Source organism: Lagopus muta, chromosome 7 (assembly GCF_023343835.1).
Source record: "Lagopus muta isolate bLagMut1 chromosome 7, bLagMut1 primary, whole genome shotgun sequence".
Classification (NCBI taxonomy): domain Eukaryota; kingdom Metazoa; phylum Chordata; class Aves; order Galliformes; family Phasianidae; genus Lagopus; species Lagopus muta.
In genome coordinates, this window is record NC_064439.1 from 50,686,509 (window position 1) to 50,705,410 (window position 18,902).

General features: G+C 41.4%; 1 protein-coding gene across 7 annotated transcripts in view; it reads left to right on the forward strand.

The window, feature by feature from the left end:
• Nucleotides 1-18,902, forward strand: part of HECW1 (HECT, C2 and WW domain containing E3 ubiquitin protein ligase 1) — a 244,083-nt gene that overhangs the window by 166,498 nt on the left and 58,683 nt on the right. For 6 of the 7 annotated variants that reach the window (XM_048952248.1, XM_048952249.1, XM_048952252.1 and 3 more), the window contains 5 exons: nucleotides 1,988-2,130; nucleotides 4,087-4,187; nucleotides 5,379-6,743; nucleotides 9,758-9,859; nucleotides 15,087-15,237. In XM_048952248.1, coding sequence (XP_048808205.1) covers nucleotides 1,988-2,130; nucleotides 4,087-4,187; nucleotides 5,379-6,743; nucleotides 9,758-9,859; nucleotides 15,087-15,237 — 1,862 coding nt within the window. The remainder of the gene's footprint in view (nucleotides 1-1,987; nucleotides 2,131-4,086; nucleotides 4,188-5,378; nucleotides 6,744-9,757; nucleotides 9,860-15,086; nucleotides 15,238-18,902) is intronic. The other variant, XM_048952255.1, reaches the window with a different exon arrangement.

An 18,902-nucleotide genomic window follows, 5' to 3' on the forward strand; every position in this document is an offset into this window, starting at 1 on the left:
GTGCAAGCAAATTCTGATTTTCTTCAAGAGTTGTACCACAAGGCAAAATATCAGTAATAGAGGAAAGTACAGTTCATTAACTTTTATTTCCACTTACGGACAGCTCAGTCTCTTGCTGTGTGTGTGAGCATGCTCTATCTCACAGAAATCATTTTACAGTAATAGGTGTCAACAACAGTATAGTGGAAAATTCATTAAATGACAAATTACATTAAAGTAACCTCATTCAGTTAAATGAATGTCTTCTACTTTCCTTGCATGTGCCATGAATGAGCAGTTACCCAAGATACCCATACTGTTATGGTAATATAGCTTATTTTAATAAGGCTTATTATGTCTTATTAATTATTATATAGCATATTTTTACAGTATACATGTAAAAATAATGTTTCCCTTTTGTAGGGGTCAGACTCTTCAGTAGTATGCTGCAGAGGTGTAGAAAATGAGAAGAAAATAACGCTTTGGAGCTTACTTGAATTGTTTCTTTATTTGTTTACTTGTTTGCAGGACCTATTTAGCAGAACATGCTGCTCATTTTAGTTGCACATCAAGCTGTTCAAACTCAGCATTTCTGAAAATTGGATAACAACAATTTAGGACTGAACTCCATACCTCAATAACCCAGAGCTTATTGCACTGTGAAGACTACTTCTGGCAGTAGGAAAGCTAGAAGACCCTTTCATCTATCTCAATATTCAGTTAGTACAGAAGTCAGCTTCCAGTTCAACACTGACTTTTGAGCTAGACAAACAGCTGTCTTACAGATATCCTACTTTTGCATGCCATGGCAGAGAGGTCCTTCTTTTTCGCTGATAGCATCCTCATAGTAACGGATCTGTTTGGATAAAAGCATTCAGTGAGTCATGTCACCAGCTCATGGTCTGTACTGAATTTAGGCAATCTAGGAGCAAGCAAGGAGAAGCAACTAATACATTTGCTTTTTACTGTTATCCCTAAGTAACAGGCTTTGCTTTCCCTATGGGGACATCCCTATATCTCTAGTTGCTGTAATGTTCCTGTACTTGGAATCTGTACGTGTGGAAGTCTTTGCAATTAAAACTTAAAATACCACCCTCCGTGTTTCTTCCTGAGGTTTTCGTGCGCACATTCTCTAGAAAGCTTGCTGAAACATTACATGTAAGTTAGAACAGGTGTTCTCAAAACCAGACCAGCTGAGGCGGTGTTGTCATGTTTCAAAGCATCTAGTGACAGCACCAGTTTTTGATGTTGCCATTCCTATCTTTCCTAGTGTCACTGGTTATGGTAGCCTGTGCCATGGCTTACCATCTGGTTTAGCTGTGTGGGATTGTATTGTGAACCACACCAGGAAATTGATACAGGTGAACAATGTTTTCAGACTGTTATCTTCTTAGTTAGGACAGAGATGAGAGTGGGAAAGATTTTAATATGTATCTGTGTATATATCTGTACACTATGTATGTATCTGTACACTGTAACTGTGTGCGCTCAGCTGTTGTGCACTTCAGTAGTTCCCCACTGCTCAATAGCTGAGGTGTGCTGCACAGCTGAGTTGCCACAAATCGCCAGTCTAGAGGAGGAAAATGCTGACTAAACATCTCTCCATGCTTCCGGTTTTGTTGTACTTACATGCAGCTATTTGAAGTATTTAGAACTTGGTGGAAAAAATCTGACCAATTGCATTTAGATCAATAACCACTGCTAGGGCAGAGTTCGTTAGATCCCATAGGTGTACTCTTCTTACCATAGACGAGCCTTTGCTTGCTAATATGACATGAATATGTGAAATTCTTGCATTCTCCAAGCCTGATTCCTCAGTGTTACATAGTAGCTATAGGATGTTTTCACTTGATTGCTTTGAGGACGGGTTATTTTTATTTATGCCTTGGGTTCCAAGACCTGTTTCTGTCCCTTGAAAAAGCCATCGAATCCCACAGGCTGATCACGTGCAGCAGCATGTTGTTGCTCAGCCACCAGCTTCATGTTCTTTACTCTTCTCTTATTGCAGCAGTTCAGCTTTGTCTCCCTGCCCACGGATGTCCTGGAAATAGAAGTTAAAGACAAATTTGCCAAGAGCCGACCGATCATCAAGCGTTTCCTGGGAAAACTCTCCATGCCAGTTCAGCGCCTCTTGGAAAGACATGCCATAGGGTAATTTTGCTGCTCGTACTTTGAGTTGTTTAGGGAGTGTGCTGCCAATTTGAACCTCCGGTGATATGTCATTATAGTTACATGATGATGTTGTGTGGGCATTATTAAACTGAGAGTTGCCTGATGAACAATGTTAGTCTGTATTAGAATGCACAGCACTATGGGCCAACCAGTGATTTCTCTTTATAACCTTATCTGTTACATTTTGAAATATGAGAACTGGCATTTAGGAAAGGTTTTGTGTGGCCACAAATCTGGAGAGTACAATATTTTCAATTTAAACATTGTTTTAGTGCTGTCAACAGGCTATTTTCATGTTTCAGAGGATTAACTCTGGGCTAAAATCTTGCCAGATCTGTTCCTCCTCCCTTTAGACAGCAGAAATGCTGTAGAAATATACGTTGTAGCTGAGTCTTTCTGACCCTCCCCTGCTGCCAAGAAATATCCAGTTCAGATTAGCAGCCCTGCCCTGCTTCCCTATTATAAGAAGGTCCAGGGATGGTGTGTGCAGCAAAAGTAACATTCTCCAACTTGAGATTGATGGATAGCATGCTGACAAAGCTAAAACATTTGCTCTGAACTTTAACGTTTAGACCTTCAGGAGCAGGGAGAGAAAGAATAAGCTACTGAAGAGAGCATAGAAGATGTGGTTGCCAGGAAAGCATTTCTGAAAATTGGATCTCAGTTTAGCTGAGCAGCAGGATGATGGGCTTGTTGGAAGTGTTTTTGAACAGCTGGCTCAAAACTGGCAGAGATACTGACAGCTGAATCTACCAGAAGGGAGTAAACTACATCCATGTTTCTCAAGTAGGAAAGATAGAGTGGCTTTTTAGAAACCAGATGGAAAAGAACAGCTTGGGGAAAGTAGAGCTTTATAACTGATATCATTGGCTTCCCTCAGCGTGTCATCATCATCTGATTATATCTTCCTATTTTACTTCCTTATGGAAAACACTGTCTATCGAAGGACATGCTTTGCCAAGAGCAGTGCCTCCAGCCTGTACCTAGATCTGGCTTAGTTTTGATACCACAGTAGCTTTTAAATCTCAGGCAAGCTCAATGAGAACCCACAAATTCAGAAAGATTATACATAAATCTTGACATCATCTCATTTATATGATTTCCAATGCATGTGAAACTACTCTAGTAAATATATTTGGGCCCAACTGGGGACTACGTTTCTTTAAAAGATATATAAATATTACTATTCAGTGAACCCTCTGCACTTAACAAATGCTTTGCGAACATTGATTCAGCCTCATTTTGGGCAACTGGGAAGTTAATCTCTTCTGTAGTTTCATTCTGTTCTGAGGGGTGGATGAAGTATGGCAAAGGGAGGGACCTGCACAAGGACAGAGTGGAATCATTGATCAACCTTGTCAGGAAGGTGTTCTCCTGATATTTCAGCTTCATAGAGGTAAGAGGGGTGGAAAGAGATGAAGAGTAGTTGTTCAATCAGCTTACAAAGAGAAGGTGGTAAGTGGGGACTGATCTGTCCAGAATTTTGAAAGTAAGTACAGGAAAGCTGAATATTATGCAAATGATGAAGGAAAAGAAATATGGAAATGTGAGATTCTACATAAGGGTAGATATGATGAGGTCAGCAAGGAAGTCTTGTTACGATAGCTGAAGTGGGAGTTGTTTGCTTCCCATGTTGATATTTCCATGCCCATGCTGCAGAGGTTCCATTTCCACCATTCTCTCTATACGTATACATATGTGCTTGTGTATCCCAGAAGCCTGTCTGAATCACTGACTCAACTGTTCCATTGCAATTGAAGACATTGTCCTCTCCTCTGCCATTTGTTCTTTTGTATGCAAGTCAACGTGCCCTCATGGCTGGGTTGAATAGACTGAAATTCATTACGTATTTTTGTAGGACACAGCAGCTTTATCTATGGACAGTCGACATTTGGTAAGTTACAGTCTGTTGTGACAGAATTTGTTTTCTTTCAGGGACAGGGTTGTAAGCTACACTCTTGGTCGCAGGCTTCCTACAGATCATGTCAGTGGCCAGCTGCAGTTCCGATTTGAGATAACTTCTTCCATTCATCAAGGTAATTCTTAGTCTTAATGCACCCTTTTTCTAGCTCTTTTTCGGCTTTGCATTCATTTCTCCTCAGAAGTCTAAATTCTTTCCTGGCAGCTCTGAGACTTTAGGTGTAGTCATGAGCAAAGGAAAGTGCACGGAGTCTCCTGTCCACAGAATGCATCGTGAGTTGCAGTTTCTCCCCTACTTCTCTTCAGCTTACAGCTGCTACTGTGTCCTCCTGTTCTTGACTGCTTCATGTAGTCTTCCATGTCACCGGAGAGAAGAGGATGAAAAACCAAGGTCCCATCTGCTTCTCTATCATCTGTCCTGAGGTTGTGTTTAGTGGGCTATTATTTATAGAGTCATCAGCATTTGAGCATTTTATGAGTACAAGTGAATAATCCGGTAGTAAGGATGATTGAAGACTTCCTCGTTTTGACTATTGTTAATCTAAAAAAAAAAAGTAAAAGAAATTGTGTTGTTCCCCTTCAGTCACGATGGTGTCAGTTTGAATCTTGGCTCTGTGTCAATAAATAATAATAAATAATAAACAATAAATAATAAATAATAAATAATAAATAATAAATAATAAATAATGCTCAGGGGCTTTTTTCTTCTCTAAAGTCATGCTGTCTCAGGTACTCTTTGTCAAGCCAAAAGCTGCATTAGTACTAGGAAATCGTGACCTGCCCCTCACTGGAAAAACATGACTTCTTTCTTCTGACTGGTGGATGGGATCAAAAAGCCCAGGTTGTCTGGCATCCGGGAGGAAATCATATCAAAGAAAAAAATCCCAGATTTCAGGGGGTTGATTTGTTAAATTCTCTGTTGCAAAATCTTGTCAGCTTCTGCATGACAAGAAAAATGTAACTAAAGCATCAGAGAAGGTATCCTTGTCAATACCATGATACTCCTTCCCATGCCCATTGGCTTAAAGGGGAGTTTCAGGAATGTGTTACCTTCAGGTTATATTGCAGGAAGGCAGTATGCTGCATACACAGTACCACCATGAGTAAGTCCTGTGATTGTTAAATCTACTGCACAAAGGCTGCCTAGCACAAAACCAGCCTTTTTTAGTTAGCCACTCATTTCACTCTCTAATTTGTTTTAATTTTCTCAGATTGCTGCGGATGCCTCTGTCCTCAGAGCCAAGCTTCTGGTTCAGTCAACATTTTGTGTTAAAAGAGTAAGTAATTTCTTTTCCTGTCTCATACAGATGATGAAGAGGTCTCCATTAGTGCAGATCCTGAGCCAGCTGACCTCCAGGAAAGCCCTGTGAACAACCCCACAGAGGAAAGCCTCGGTGAGCCTCCATGCATCAACACAGTGACCTCAGAAAATACAGTTCCAGAAGAGCTAAATGGATACAGTGTGAACAATATTGATAGCCCAGGGGCTGTCAAGCCACCCAGGGAAGTCAACCAGAACAACATAAATGAAGAGCTAGCAGGAGATGAGGAGGTTGATGCCGTGCCAGTTCCTGAGCCCTTGGAATCCATCCGAGGAGAAGTGCTGCCTTCTTCAAATGTGACGGACCTCACGGAGCAGCTGGGTCTGCTGGCTTGCGTGTCTCCTTCTGAGACTGAAGTTAGGGAAAACAGCGAAGTCCATTCTGGTACTCAGGGAGATGATGGAGAATTGAACAGCATGGAAACTTTAGATGTCAATGAGGTGAGTGCAGATGTGTATGCTGACAAAGACCTAGAGAAGAGTCAGGAAGAAGGGGCTTCAGCTCAAGAGGAGGAAGACAGCAAGCTACAGCTGAGGACCACAGCAAAGAGGAAAACAAGGCCATGCTCCCTGCCTGTGTCTGAACTAGAGACAGTTATAGCTTCAGCTTGTGGTGAGCCAGAGACTCCTCGCACTCACTATATAAGAATCCACAACCTGCTCCACAGCCTACCCTCAGCACAGATGAGCAGCGATGGGGAAGAGGAGCAAGATGCTGGCAACGGCGGGGAGAACGATGAAGAGTCCACAGTCAAGGAGGTGTTGCAGAAGGAGACAGTCAGTGAGAGTGAGACCATGGCAGCAGAGCCTCCTCCAGAAAATGAGGCCGAAGAGAACTTCAGCCAGTGCACAATGCCTCCTGGGACCTTAGACGAGCAACTCTCTGACTTAAATGATGGGCTGGTGGATGGGGAAAACCCCAGGACAGGAAGCGAAAGCGAGTCAAGCTCCAGACCCAATGGTGACAACGAATGTGAGGCGTGCGACACCTCTTGCTACAGCCCCTCCTGCTACAGTACCTCCTGCTACAGCACTTCCTGCTACAGCACGTCCTGCTACAGCACCTCCTGCTATGACAGTAACAATCGCTTCTCCAGCCATACGCGCTTCTCCTCTGTTGACAGTGCAAAGATTTCTGAGAGCACGGTCTTCTCCTCTCAGGATGATGAGGAGGAGGAGAATAGCGCTTTTGAATCGGTGCCAGACTCAGTACAGAGCCCTGAGCTGGACAGGGAGCAAGTGGATGGCTCCTCCCAGTGGCCAGATGAACTAGTAGCTCATGGTGGGAATCCACAACTAGCCACAGAAAGTCTAGACACCCCAATAGCAGGTCCAAGCAGCAGAAGAGAAGGTTAGATCCTGAGAATCAGTGCGCTGAGCAGCCCTGATTATCTGGATGTCACAGAAGGCATCAGATAATCAAGGTTTCAGATAGCTCATGGCTTATTTCATAAAAACTTGGGGTCTCTGAGTTGGGTGATATTTTAGGGAGGGTTGGATAATTGAGCCTGTCTTTATATATCCCAGCATATACAGATGGGAGATCTGTATATATGGATTCCTGTAGATATACATGCATCATTATAAAATCAAGATTAGCTGAAGTTATGTGGCAGACCAGCATTATCACATCCACCAACCAATTCCTTATTTCTTGGGATTGTTTCATTTCACATATCTGATGTACTGCCATGTCTCTGCTAGACAGTGAGAGGACCAGCTTGTGCTTGTCAAGGAGCAGACATGCTGATTTACTTCAGCGAAGGATCTGGGCCAGTGTCTGTGTATGATATACACCGTCATGTATGTGGAGAAAAGCAAATGTTTCGAAGTTAGAAATGAAACAAAACCTGTTTAGTTAAATTTCCCAATAATTTTTTGTTTTCAAACAAATCTACATCAAATTTCACAGACCATAGGGCAACTCAGAATGCTTTTTTTTCTGAGACTGAGCTATATCCAACAAAATTCTTGTCTTATCTTTCTCTAGAGATAAAATATAATTTAAAAAATCACTTCTGTCTTCACAACATAGATATTCTTTTTCCCAATCTTTCCAAACCTCAACATTAAATATACACCTTTGGTAAGTTGTTTTACGTAATATGGAGTTACATGAAGGGTGGATTTGGTTACTCATCTTTGGTTCACTTATCATTTTTCTCAGGCTGAGAAGTGAAGGCCTCAGCGGCTGCTATGGTCAAGGGTAGAATTTGCATTCCCACATCCTGAGTCAGCTGTCCCCTGGTATAAGTGACACCAAATGTAAACAGCACTGAGAGAATAACATAATTGGCGATCACTAGGAAACTCCAGCTAAAGCATCCTTGTGCCTTTTCATTGTCCATTCCCACTTCATTTACCCCGATCTTTCACTGCTCTTGCTGAAGGAATGGTGTAAGGGGACTGTTAAACCCTTGGTTCTAACCCTAACAATTCTCAGAAGTACAGGGAGAGATAGAAATCCTCAGCAAGGTGGACCTTCCTTGCAGGTGAGGGACTTTGTATACCCAGGAGGGCATGAGTGTGTGTGTGCATGAGACTATTCTTACAGAATTGATGATTGCTTTGGACCACGTGCACTTCTGAGAGCGGCTTTGGGGAGAGGATGTCTTCTGCATATGGACTCAGTATGGCTACAGAATTTGTCTCTCAAGTCTATATAAAGCTCAGCAACTTTGTTTTGGCTGCCTGAAAGAGAGAATGTCTGAAAGGCAGCCCTGCCCTTAGCACTCTTTTGGTATGACCAGGGGGTACTTCAGTAAATGTGCATGCTGATCCATGGTTTGGTGGCTGCTACAAATACAGTAGATGTGGTCACCTCCATCCACTCCAGGTGACTGACACTACCATGATTTCACTGGCGTAACTGCCATGACTAGGGGAGAGTCAATTATGGTGAGGTAAGTAAAGAAACATAGATAGATGTTCTGATAAATTGTGCCACAGCACCTGTAGAAACAGCACAGATTTTAAGCCTGTGAAAGACAGACTTTTAGCATTGAGTAATAACTTAGATAACTCTGCTGTCTGTTCAGAATACACAGCAGATATGACCATTAGATATGCCTATGCACAAGAGTTTTAATGGGGAAATTTAAGATGCCATAGAGGGAGTACTTTTGACAAGTCTTTTTTCTCACTTCTGGATGGTGTGAGATTTTTTTCAGCTTTATACAAAATTAGTTTCTGCCTTATAGCTGTTGTTTGTGTATGTTTATTTTTAGGCATTTTTTAATATATTTGGTAGCAGTATGTTATTTTTTACAAACTGTTCTTTCTTGGGGCATTAAGATAACACTGTTAAAGACAGCTAAACTGACCAGTACACAGTTTGGCTCAGATGATTGGTCTGATTTTAATTTTATCCTGGTATAATCTTGGTTTCTAAGGTTTTAAGAACAGAATGAGAAGGAATCTGAATTCTTTTTATCTTGCAGTTTCCTCATTCTCATAGTTAAGTCTAAGATGAGGAATAGTTTTTCTTCCTTACAATGAACTTCTTCATATCTTAAAGGATTCTATAAAAAATATCTGGATCTAAAGTTGACTTTTGAAGTTCCTCTCAAAAGAACATGAGTTTGGACATTTACTTAGATTTCACTTATTTCATATGCAGATAAGTAAGCATATACACAGCATTACTATTTTCTAAAAACTACCGTTGCACTGTCCACTGTGTTTCAGTTTTCCTTCTTTTCTTCTTCTGTATCTCAGGTCTTCTCTCTTTACCTCAGGTCCTGACTACGTTTCACTATCTTTTGTCCTCTTCTACCACCTGTCTCCTATTTGTTTCTGGTCCTTGTCTCATTCTCTCTCCTCCCTCCCAGGACCAACACTTTGAATTTTGAAAAATATCTGTAGAAGGAAGTGCTCTTCTGCTTTACAGGGACTGCATAATTCTGCCACTCCAACCTATTTATACAGTTGCTGATCCTTTAGAAAAGCAGAGGAAGATTCAAGGCAGACTTTAGCCTCATATTTTGCTGATGAGAAAAGTTGGAGCCAGGATTTTGCATGTTCCTGTCCAATTTCTGCAGAAGCTTGAGCTGTACTATATTTCTCAGAGATCAAGCCTGATTCTTCTCTCGCTTACACTTGTGTGTCTATGAGTCCAGAATCTGGCCCATAATAGATTAGCCTTGGCTCAAACCTGAGACCGGAGCCCTGACTGCATTATTTTCCTAATTCTTTGGTGTGTGAATTGTTATTAAAATAGTGCCCGGGAATAGGAATAACTAGAGCTGCAAGTATACCAGGAAAACCTCTGTGACAAAAATCACTTGTTTTACAGTAGCACGTTTTTTTGAACCATGTTGTGAAATCAGTGAATGACTGTCAATATCTTGAATATCTTGTCCATAGGTGATTGTCCTTTACTCCATAATTCTCAGCCAGTCAGCCAGCTTCCTTCTCTGAGGCCTGACCATCATCACTACCCAACTATCGATGAGCCTCTTCCACCAAGTAAGCTTTAGCATTTTTTAACTTATTACGTTTTTTCAGCCTTTCCTGTTAATTCAAACAGTGTAGAGGTCAGTATGCCTTTCTATATAACCCCATCTGTTCTGTATATACTTTCTCCAGAATCCAAGCAATATGGTCTTTTGTTTCCCATGTTTGACCCTGACTTCAAGTGTTGTCGTGTTATTTTGGACAAACTCTATAACATCCCTTTGCCTTGATCCATCCTCTTCTTTGCCTACCATGAAATGAAAATTGTAGTGTTTTCCTCATTCCAGTCAATATTGTGAGATTGGAATGAACAGGTATCTGTCAGGTGTGCTGGAAGCCTTACAAAAAAGCTTTTGGTTTATCAGCAAATACTGTGTTTTTGTTGGTTTTTTTTTTTAAAGTTTGTCTTCAGGTTTTTCTGTAACCCAATTCAAACATAACTTGGGATGCACTCCCTGTGCTCAGTCAGCCCAGCTTTCAGGTCCAGCACAACTTTTGCTCAGTCAGGATGCACCAGGAACAAATAGTAGGTCCAAATGATTCTGTGAAAGGCAGCTCACGCACGGTGATCTGATCATGCTGTTTTTTGATTTGGTGATCAACTTAATGTTCTGCTCATTGTGGAAGGAATGACATCTACAGTTGGGATGAATAAAAATCAGAGATTTTTAAGTAGAGTAGCCAACTAGCAGGCTGACAATATGGGACTGTTACCACTGTGTCTACTGCTGAAGGTGTTTTCACTTGTCTTAGTACCTTTTCCCTTGTGTACCTGGAGGATTACTCTGCTTTTTACATTAGCTCTAACTGCCCAGCAGAGTGCAGTCTATGCCCTGCGACGTGCTGTGAATCAACTTGCAACTTCAGCACGTGATTTACAGCCCCAAGCGTGCAGTGCCTCAGAAAAACAACCAGGCACGTAAACAAAGCACTCTGTTTTCTTCACAGCCTGAGGAGGGAACTTGTCCTGTGGTGCCCTTGAAAATAATTCATCATTTGCCAGCCACGCTGTCAGTATTCTGTAAGCTGAGTATAGTCCTGATGCTGGCGTCAGCTGCACAGTGGCATGAATGATTCAAATGCCTTTAGCCCAATGAAGTCTTATTAGAGTCCCACTGTGGCTTGCCAGTGAATGATGAAATAGGGAATAGTTACCTCTGTAACAGGAAAATACTTTTCTTCCTCCCACTCTTACCTCAGTGGTTTGTGAATAGGGCACATTCCCAATTAGATGACTTAATGATAGGACACTGACACCACCTCAGGTAAACAAAATGTACTGTGAATCCATGTCCCATATTCATCCATCACCAATTCAATACGCTTTTCCTCTTTCTTGTAATTATCCTTAAAAGGCAAGTATTTTTACAATTGATTTTCATGAGTGCTTTCACAACAAAGGTTAAAAATATAAAAAGCAGTGTATGGCAACATAGTTTAGAAGTGATATCCCTTTGTAGGATTTTATTGTGTCATCTGCTTATAACATCATTTTACCAATAAAGGCTTGAGACTTTGTATAAAGGCTTTGAGACCTAAGTATATTGACTTTAATGGGAATAGACTCTACTAAGCTAATTTTATGGGGAGAAAAAAGTTGAATTAGATAATATTACCTAAGAAGGCAGTGCTAAGTGCTCTTAGTGAGATTTCAAAATTGTTTCAAAAGGAAAGCTATAGTCTTATTCTGCAAATATTTCTTTTTCTAGTATCCAGTATCACTGTTTCAGTGCTTTTAATGCCTCTTAATCACAATTAACTTATTCTTGAATGGAAATGAAAGGAAAGAACTTTGTATTTTAAGCATGTTATGTGTACAAGCCTGGCTTGCTTCTTACATGTAACGTTAACCTCTTCACATTGTTGAAGATAATGTTGTCAGAGCTGCAAAATCATTGCTGACTGGTTTTACATTGGCTGTGGATAACTCTATGGTCAGTCCTTTTTCTCTTTGGAATAGTTTTCTGAATAACTTCATTTCATCAGAACTGCACAACTATTGATACTGGGGAGGAAATTTTGTTTCAGACAGCTTTGTTTAGGAAAGTAAGCTAGACCAGATTCATTGTTTGTTTAGGAATGTCATAGTGATCAGCTCAAATGTTAAAGCCTATATGAGATTGACAGGAGATCTGCAGAGCTTTTATTGCCTTCTGATGGCATTAATGCTCACCCCTTATTATGCATGTGTTTTCTAGTACTGCTACATGCCCTACAGAACTGGAGCCAAGAAAAATGTATATGCCCTGTTCAGCGCTCCTCTGTGCAAAAGGTGTGGCTGAGCTTGGAAAGGGAAAAACAGCATTTTTACTTTGCCACTCCAGGATTATGGGCTTGCCAAAAGAGGTTTCATCTTCTGGTATAAATCAGAGCAGTTTCAGATGCTGTTGCAAAATATGACTCATCTGATGGCGGGGGATCACTAGAAAACAAACAAGTACTGACCCATCTCCACTCTCTGCTTAAGTGTGCTACTTCTGTGAAGGTTAGATTAAGGTTAGTCTCTGTTGTAGTCACAGTTTTATTTTGCCTGAAAAAGTAACAAAAGGGCCTGATGAGAATTGGCTGCTTCCTAGATTACCTATGCCCCTGAGGTAACATGAAGAGACTTGTGCATAGCCCAGAACCTGAGTCCTGTCTGTTGGTTCACCTGTCAGCGTGTTCATCTCTCTGTGCAGGTATCTATCCATCTGTCCACAAATCTGGTATTGTATGCAGCTTCAATGACTTGTATGACTTACTGGTTGTCTTGTGGGAAGGCAGAAAGTGCACCTGACATCTTTGTGCAACCAAAGTACCAGCGCCTTCCACCCTTTGACAGACTTCCCAGGTGATGAGAAGAATAGCTCTTCAGCTGATTTTAAAAGCTGTTGCAAGATCAGTACTTATCTAGGACCACTGCGGAAGTCCCAAAGGCCATGTGGCACTGTTCTTAATATTATATGACTGCAACTGTCAGCATGTGGTTTCAGGTGCATAGACACATTCAGCAGTGAATAAAGCAGTGCTCACAGTTAGATAGAGGTAGTTCATGGCTATACATAATACTGCAGGATGTCTGATGAATCCTGCAGAGATGGCCATCCTGAAACTACAATCCAGTATGCACAGTTCTGACCTGAAATTTTCACTGTAACTTTCAAGCTCTGAAGTTTTGTTACTCTTGGATTTCTAAGGATTGTACTTAGAAGCTTAGGAACTCTGAATTACATTTAATTAGAGATACACTGCAAGATAGGCTCTGGAATCAGTAATGCACAGGGCTGGATTATGAGAAACTCAAGATTTACATTGTAAGTGGGTAATTTTATTCTTAGTAAGTGTCTATCAGCAGGCTCTGGATCAATATTGATGTCTTCTACATAGACTGATAAGAGTGTGGCTAAGAGTGTATAAATCCCTAATTATCCATTGAGATTTATTGTTCTCATCTTGCACTGTAGTGTGAAGTAATGACTAGGACAGCAAGAACTTCGTAGTGATTTTAAGGTACAACATGTCATCTTTGATCTGGCCAAGATAATTTCCTTGCGCAGGATGTTGCAGATAGTGCGTGGCTCCAGAGCAGCCATGGTGGTACACCCACCACTAGTGACAGCATGCGTGGTAAGGCTTTGGCCTTCAACCTGCCCTGTCAAGTCTGATTTCATTCAGTGTGCATCTGTTGTGCTTGATGTGCTCTTTTTCACCGTTTGGTTTAGACACTGTTTTCATTAAGCTATGTTCTTGTTCTTGATACAGCTACAACATCCTTGAGAAAACCTTACCCAGTTGGATAACCAGAGAGCCCTCCCCTTAAAATTATGTGATGTTCACAGACTGTATGTATGTACATGTGCTGTTAGCATAGTTTTTGCACCTATAATTACCGAAGTACTTACACAGACAAGTCTAAAAGAAATAATGCATGTGTATGAGGCTCTAGCTGTTTTGAAGTCTCACAGAAAATCTCTCTGAGGACTTTGGTGTCCTTTTCCTGGAACTAACGTGCCACAGGCTACCAGCCACAGACTTAAGACAGCATACACTAGGATAGGATCAGTCCAGATATGGGAGCTGAGTTTAGCCATAGCTGTTATTCTGGAGAGGGAAACTGTGAAGAATGGGTTTCCAGACACATCATGGAAAGATACAGCTTCAGTTCTACTCGTAGAAGTAGTAGCAGATAGGATGTAAAGAATGAAGTCCATCTGAACCTGAATTTGGTCATAGGAAAACATGGAAGGAATGGTCTCTCCAGTTAGAGTAGTCATAGTGAGAGTATGGGAATAACAAATAGTTTTACCCCCCAAAGGTAATTACCATATGTGCATTTGTGTGTGAATATGAGTGAGGTTTGTATATAAACACATGTAGAAGGTATGTGTTTATACATAGAAATGTCATCAGCTCATGGACCATGTGGAAATATGAAGCTAGCAAGTCAAATTTGTATCACAACTCCATACATTCCAAGCAATCCAGTGTGGAGCTTTGTTAAGTAATTCACTTCTGAATTTCCCCTGCACAACCCTTTTTTTTAATCAATATTACCATTTTCCACAAACCATCAGAACATTTAGTTGTCAAGCCTGGGATAACTTAAACATTAAAAGGAGACAGTGATTGAAGGCTCAATATTATTCTTCAAACTTTCAGTGAAGTTGGCATTCATCAGAACACTAGGTTTATGAAAATCATTTGTGTATATCTACAGAGATTTGTACAGATATGTCCAATCAGGCTGTGATCAGTTTTCAGGGGAGCCAATAATTGTTGTAAGAAACATGTGTAAGCATGTTTACTGTGAAACATAACAAAGCAGAAAACATGGGTTTGCCTCATTAACTCAGATTTAATCCTTTGCTAAGTGTCAGCTCTTTGTGGCTGCCCTGACCTGTAATGAATCCAGCCAGCTATTAGTAGTAATTGTAAAATTATCCAGCCTTTTAAAACATGTGTTTATGTAGTCTATGATGGTGAATTCCATAGGCTACCTATGTACTGTGTGTGAAATATTTATGTATATGCATATATGATATATGCATATAGAGAAACACATAATATATATATGCATTTGAATATATATGTTGAATATATATACATATATTGCACGCATATAGGCATGTATATAGTATCTATCGTGTATGCATATCTTCTCTCTGTGAATATATATGTGTGTGTTTTTGTATCCCCCCACATAACGTTTTGGAAGACATCATGCTGACAGCATATTCCCTTCCTTTTCTTCCAACCCCAGATTGGGAAGCTCGGATAGACAGCCACGGGAGGGTGTTCTACGTTGACCATGTCAACCGAACTACCACATGGCAGCGCCCCACAGCTGCAGCAACACCAGATGGGATCCACAGGTCTGGCTCTATCCAGCAAATGGAGCAGCTGAACCGGCGGTGAGCACTTGCATCTCTATTCTTCTAAGATCCACAGCCTCTTTTCTCAACAATGCCCCAGTAACTTCCTTCCTGGAGAAGAGAAGGCTACAAGGAGACCTCATTGCAGCCTTCCAGTACTTAAAAGGAGATTGTAAAAAGGAGGAGAATCAGGTTTTTTTTTACATGGGTAGATGGTGATAGGACAAGGGGAAATGGTTTCAAGCTCAAGAAGGGAAGGTTTGGATTGGATGTCAGGGGAAGTTCTTCACAGAGAGTGGTGAGGTGCTAGAGCAGACTGCCCAGAAAGGTTATGAATGCTGCATCTCTGGAGATATTCAGGACCCCTGGGCAACTTGGTCTAGTACCAGATCTGGAGGTTGGTGGCCCTGCCTGTGGCAGAGGGGTGGAACTTGATGACCCCTGGGATTCCTTCCAACCCAAGCCATTGTATGATTCTATTATTCCTTTCTCACTGCATCCCATTGGCTTCCTAAGCTTCTTTCCTTGTCCAAATGCAACAGACATCTTCTCGTCCTGGCTGCTGCTGATTTTCCAATTTTGTGTACCTGCTGTGGGTATCCAGTACACAAATTTGCCCACATGAGAGGTGCTGTTCAGTGAAAATGAAGAGTCCTTTGAAGAACTTTCTTTGAAATTACTCCTGAAGGAGAAAGAAATGTTCTTCCAAAACACAGATGGAGTTACTTTTTCTGTTTAACTCTTAGAGTGGTACTCATGGCTCAGCACCTAGCACTGCACTACAGCAACTACAGAGGTTTCTATGCTGACTGTTCTTAAAACAGTGTTTACTTATCGGTGCGGTTTACATATCTACTCAAGCTAGTTAGACCCACTGAAAGGTTTGTCTCTTTTTCCAGGGCAGAGCACTGCTCTAGTAAAACTGTACATATTTCCAGATAGAGACAGATGTCTTAATGTTGTAATAGGTGCTGTAAATCTGTCAGTTCATTTTTTGCTAGCTCAGATATATCTTAGTATGACACAAGTTTTCCCTTTGTTTGTTATGGCATTGGTCAACAAGGGAAAGGCAATCTGGACTTAAGCAAGACTTTTGACATGGTTCCTCACCACATCCCTATTTCCAAATTGGAGGGATGTGGATTTGATGGCTGGACCACCTGATGGATAAGGAATTGGATAAAAGGCCGCAGACAGAGGGTGGTCATCAATGGCTCTGTGTCCAGGTGGAGGCCGGTAACGAGCGGCGTCCCCCAGGGCTCTGTCTTGGGACCGGTGCTCTTCAACATCTTCATCAGTGACAGCGATGGTGGAATTGAGTGCACCCTCAGCATTTGCTGATGGCACCAAGCTGAGCAGTGTGGTTCACATGGTGGAAGGAAGGGATGCCATTCAGAGGGACCTCAACAGACTTGAAAGGTGGGCAGGGTGAACCTGATGAGGTTCAACACAGCAAAGTGCCACATTTTGCACTTGGGCTGGAGGAATCTCAGGCATCCATACAGACTGGAAGGAGCGGTCCTTGAGAGCAGCCCTGCAGAGAAAGACCTGGGGGTCTTGATGGATGAAAAGCTTAACATGAGCCAGCAGTGTGCATTGCAGCTCAGAAAGCAAATGGGATCCTGGACTCCATCAGAAGAGGGGTGGCAGCAGGGACAGGGAGGTGATTGTGCCTCTCTACTCTGCCCCATCTGCAGCACTGTGTCCAGGTCTGGAGCCCCCAGTACAAGAAAGACAGAGAGCTGTTGGAGAGGGTCCAGAGGAGAGCCATAGAGATGATCAGGGTGCTGGAGCACCTTCTCTATGAAGACAGGCTGAGGGAGCTGGGCTTGTTCAGCCCAGATAAAAGAAATGTGGTCACCCTGCATCCTTCAGTACCTAAAGGGAGCCTACAAACAGGAGGGGAGTCAACTCTGTGAAAGGGTAGATAACAGCAGGACAAGGGGAAATGGTGTTAAGTTGAGAGAGGGAAGATTTAGGTTGGATGTCAGGGGGAAGTTCTTCACAGAGAGAGTGGTGAGGTGCTGGAACCCAGAGAGCTCCAGCACAGAGAGGCTGTGGATGCCCCGTCCTTGGAGGTGTCCAAGGCCAAGCTGGATGGGGCCCTGGGCAGCCTGGGCTGGTATCAAATGGGGAGGTTGGTGACCCTGCCTGTGGCAGGGGGTTGGAGCTTGATTATCCTTGTGGTCCCTTCCAGCCTGGGCCATGTGGATCTGTGATTTTGCATCTGGTCTAGAAATAAATTTGTTTATCATTTTTATCTCTTGCTCGCTTCTTGGACTGAATTTAATAGTGGTTAAAAATCCTCCCTTTTTACTTCAGACAATTTTTTTTTAAGTCCCTGCTTACTGTAATGGTATGGTGTCTTGTCTAGACAAGCAAAGCTGAAATTATGTTCTAATCATAGCATGTAAAATGCCACAAGAGTTTTTTGGTCTTTTTCTCTGTGCTCAGAGAAAGTTCTGCAGCTAAGAGAAAAATACAAAGTTTAAAAGTATTGTTTTCATTGTGCAGAATAGTTTTGGAGTTACTGTATGTCAGGAGAACTGGATTCTGAATGACAACAGAAAAGTTGATTTAACTCTTGGGGAGTACTTCTGTCTTCTTAAAGTCATCATTGTACACTGAAAGTTGACAGCATCAACTCTTTCTTGAAATAAAATGTAGCATTTCATAATGTGCATCATGTCTTGTAGAGGTGAAAGAACCCTTACAGCTTTCTTCAGAAGACATCAAGCTACCATGTTAATATTAAAAATAAAAAAAGAAATTAAATCCCAAAGAGTAGGCTTAATCCAGACTTTTTTTTCAAGGCATTTACATGACTCTCCTCTACCATTTTGTGTTTGTCTTTAAGAGGAATTTGGATTATGTGAAAGCTCAGAGTATTTGACTGGTGATAAGCAAGTTTTCTGCCACAAAACGCTCTGTTGTGGGTATACATCAGCCTTTTGTGGATATACGTCAGCCTTTTCTCCTCTCTTTTTTTCTTTCTTTTTTTTTTTTTTTTGGAAGTTGAACTCTCATGTAAGTGCAGCACAAGACAGAAATAGGTGTTGGTGAGGCTGCTTTTAGGAGTGTACCATTCCTTCAGCTAACGCAGGTTAATTCATAAACCAACTATCTCAGATACTTCAGAGTTTGTACGTTTGTGACGTCCTTGCTACAAACTTCCTTCTGTATTTTCTTGTAGTTTGTCTGGCTTCCAAATTTATGACTTGTCACTGGTTTGGATTGGTAATTGAGTGCTAATAGGTCTAACATTTTTCACTGAATCTCTCTATTTTTGGTATTCAGAAATTCAGTTACAAAGTCAAAAGTATAGAAGATTTTCAGTAGTGACATAGCTCTCTTTATCTGAATCCCATTGCAGACCACGCATTTTGTAGTAAATATAAATTGCCATGGGTTCTTGGGACAAAGGATAAAAAAACAATGAATCGCTGCTCTCTGTTGAAGAGCTCTCTTGATTTAAGATGCTGAATAGGGAGTTCTGTTGTTTCAAAGTTTGGGAACAAAAATTTCCCAAGATTCTGATAAACGAGGCTCATGCTGAATACTCAGTTAAAAGAAATTGGGCATTTCAGAATTGGAAAGCGATTTCTGCATTTCAACCTGGCTGCTTGAATTTATAAAATTGTCATTGCAAATTTCAAACATTTCAAGTCTTCAGATTTCTGTGTCATGAGGAGAAGAAGCTTTCA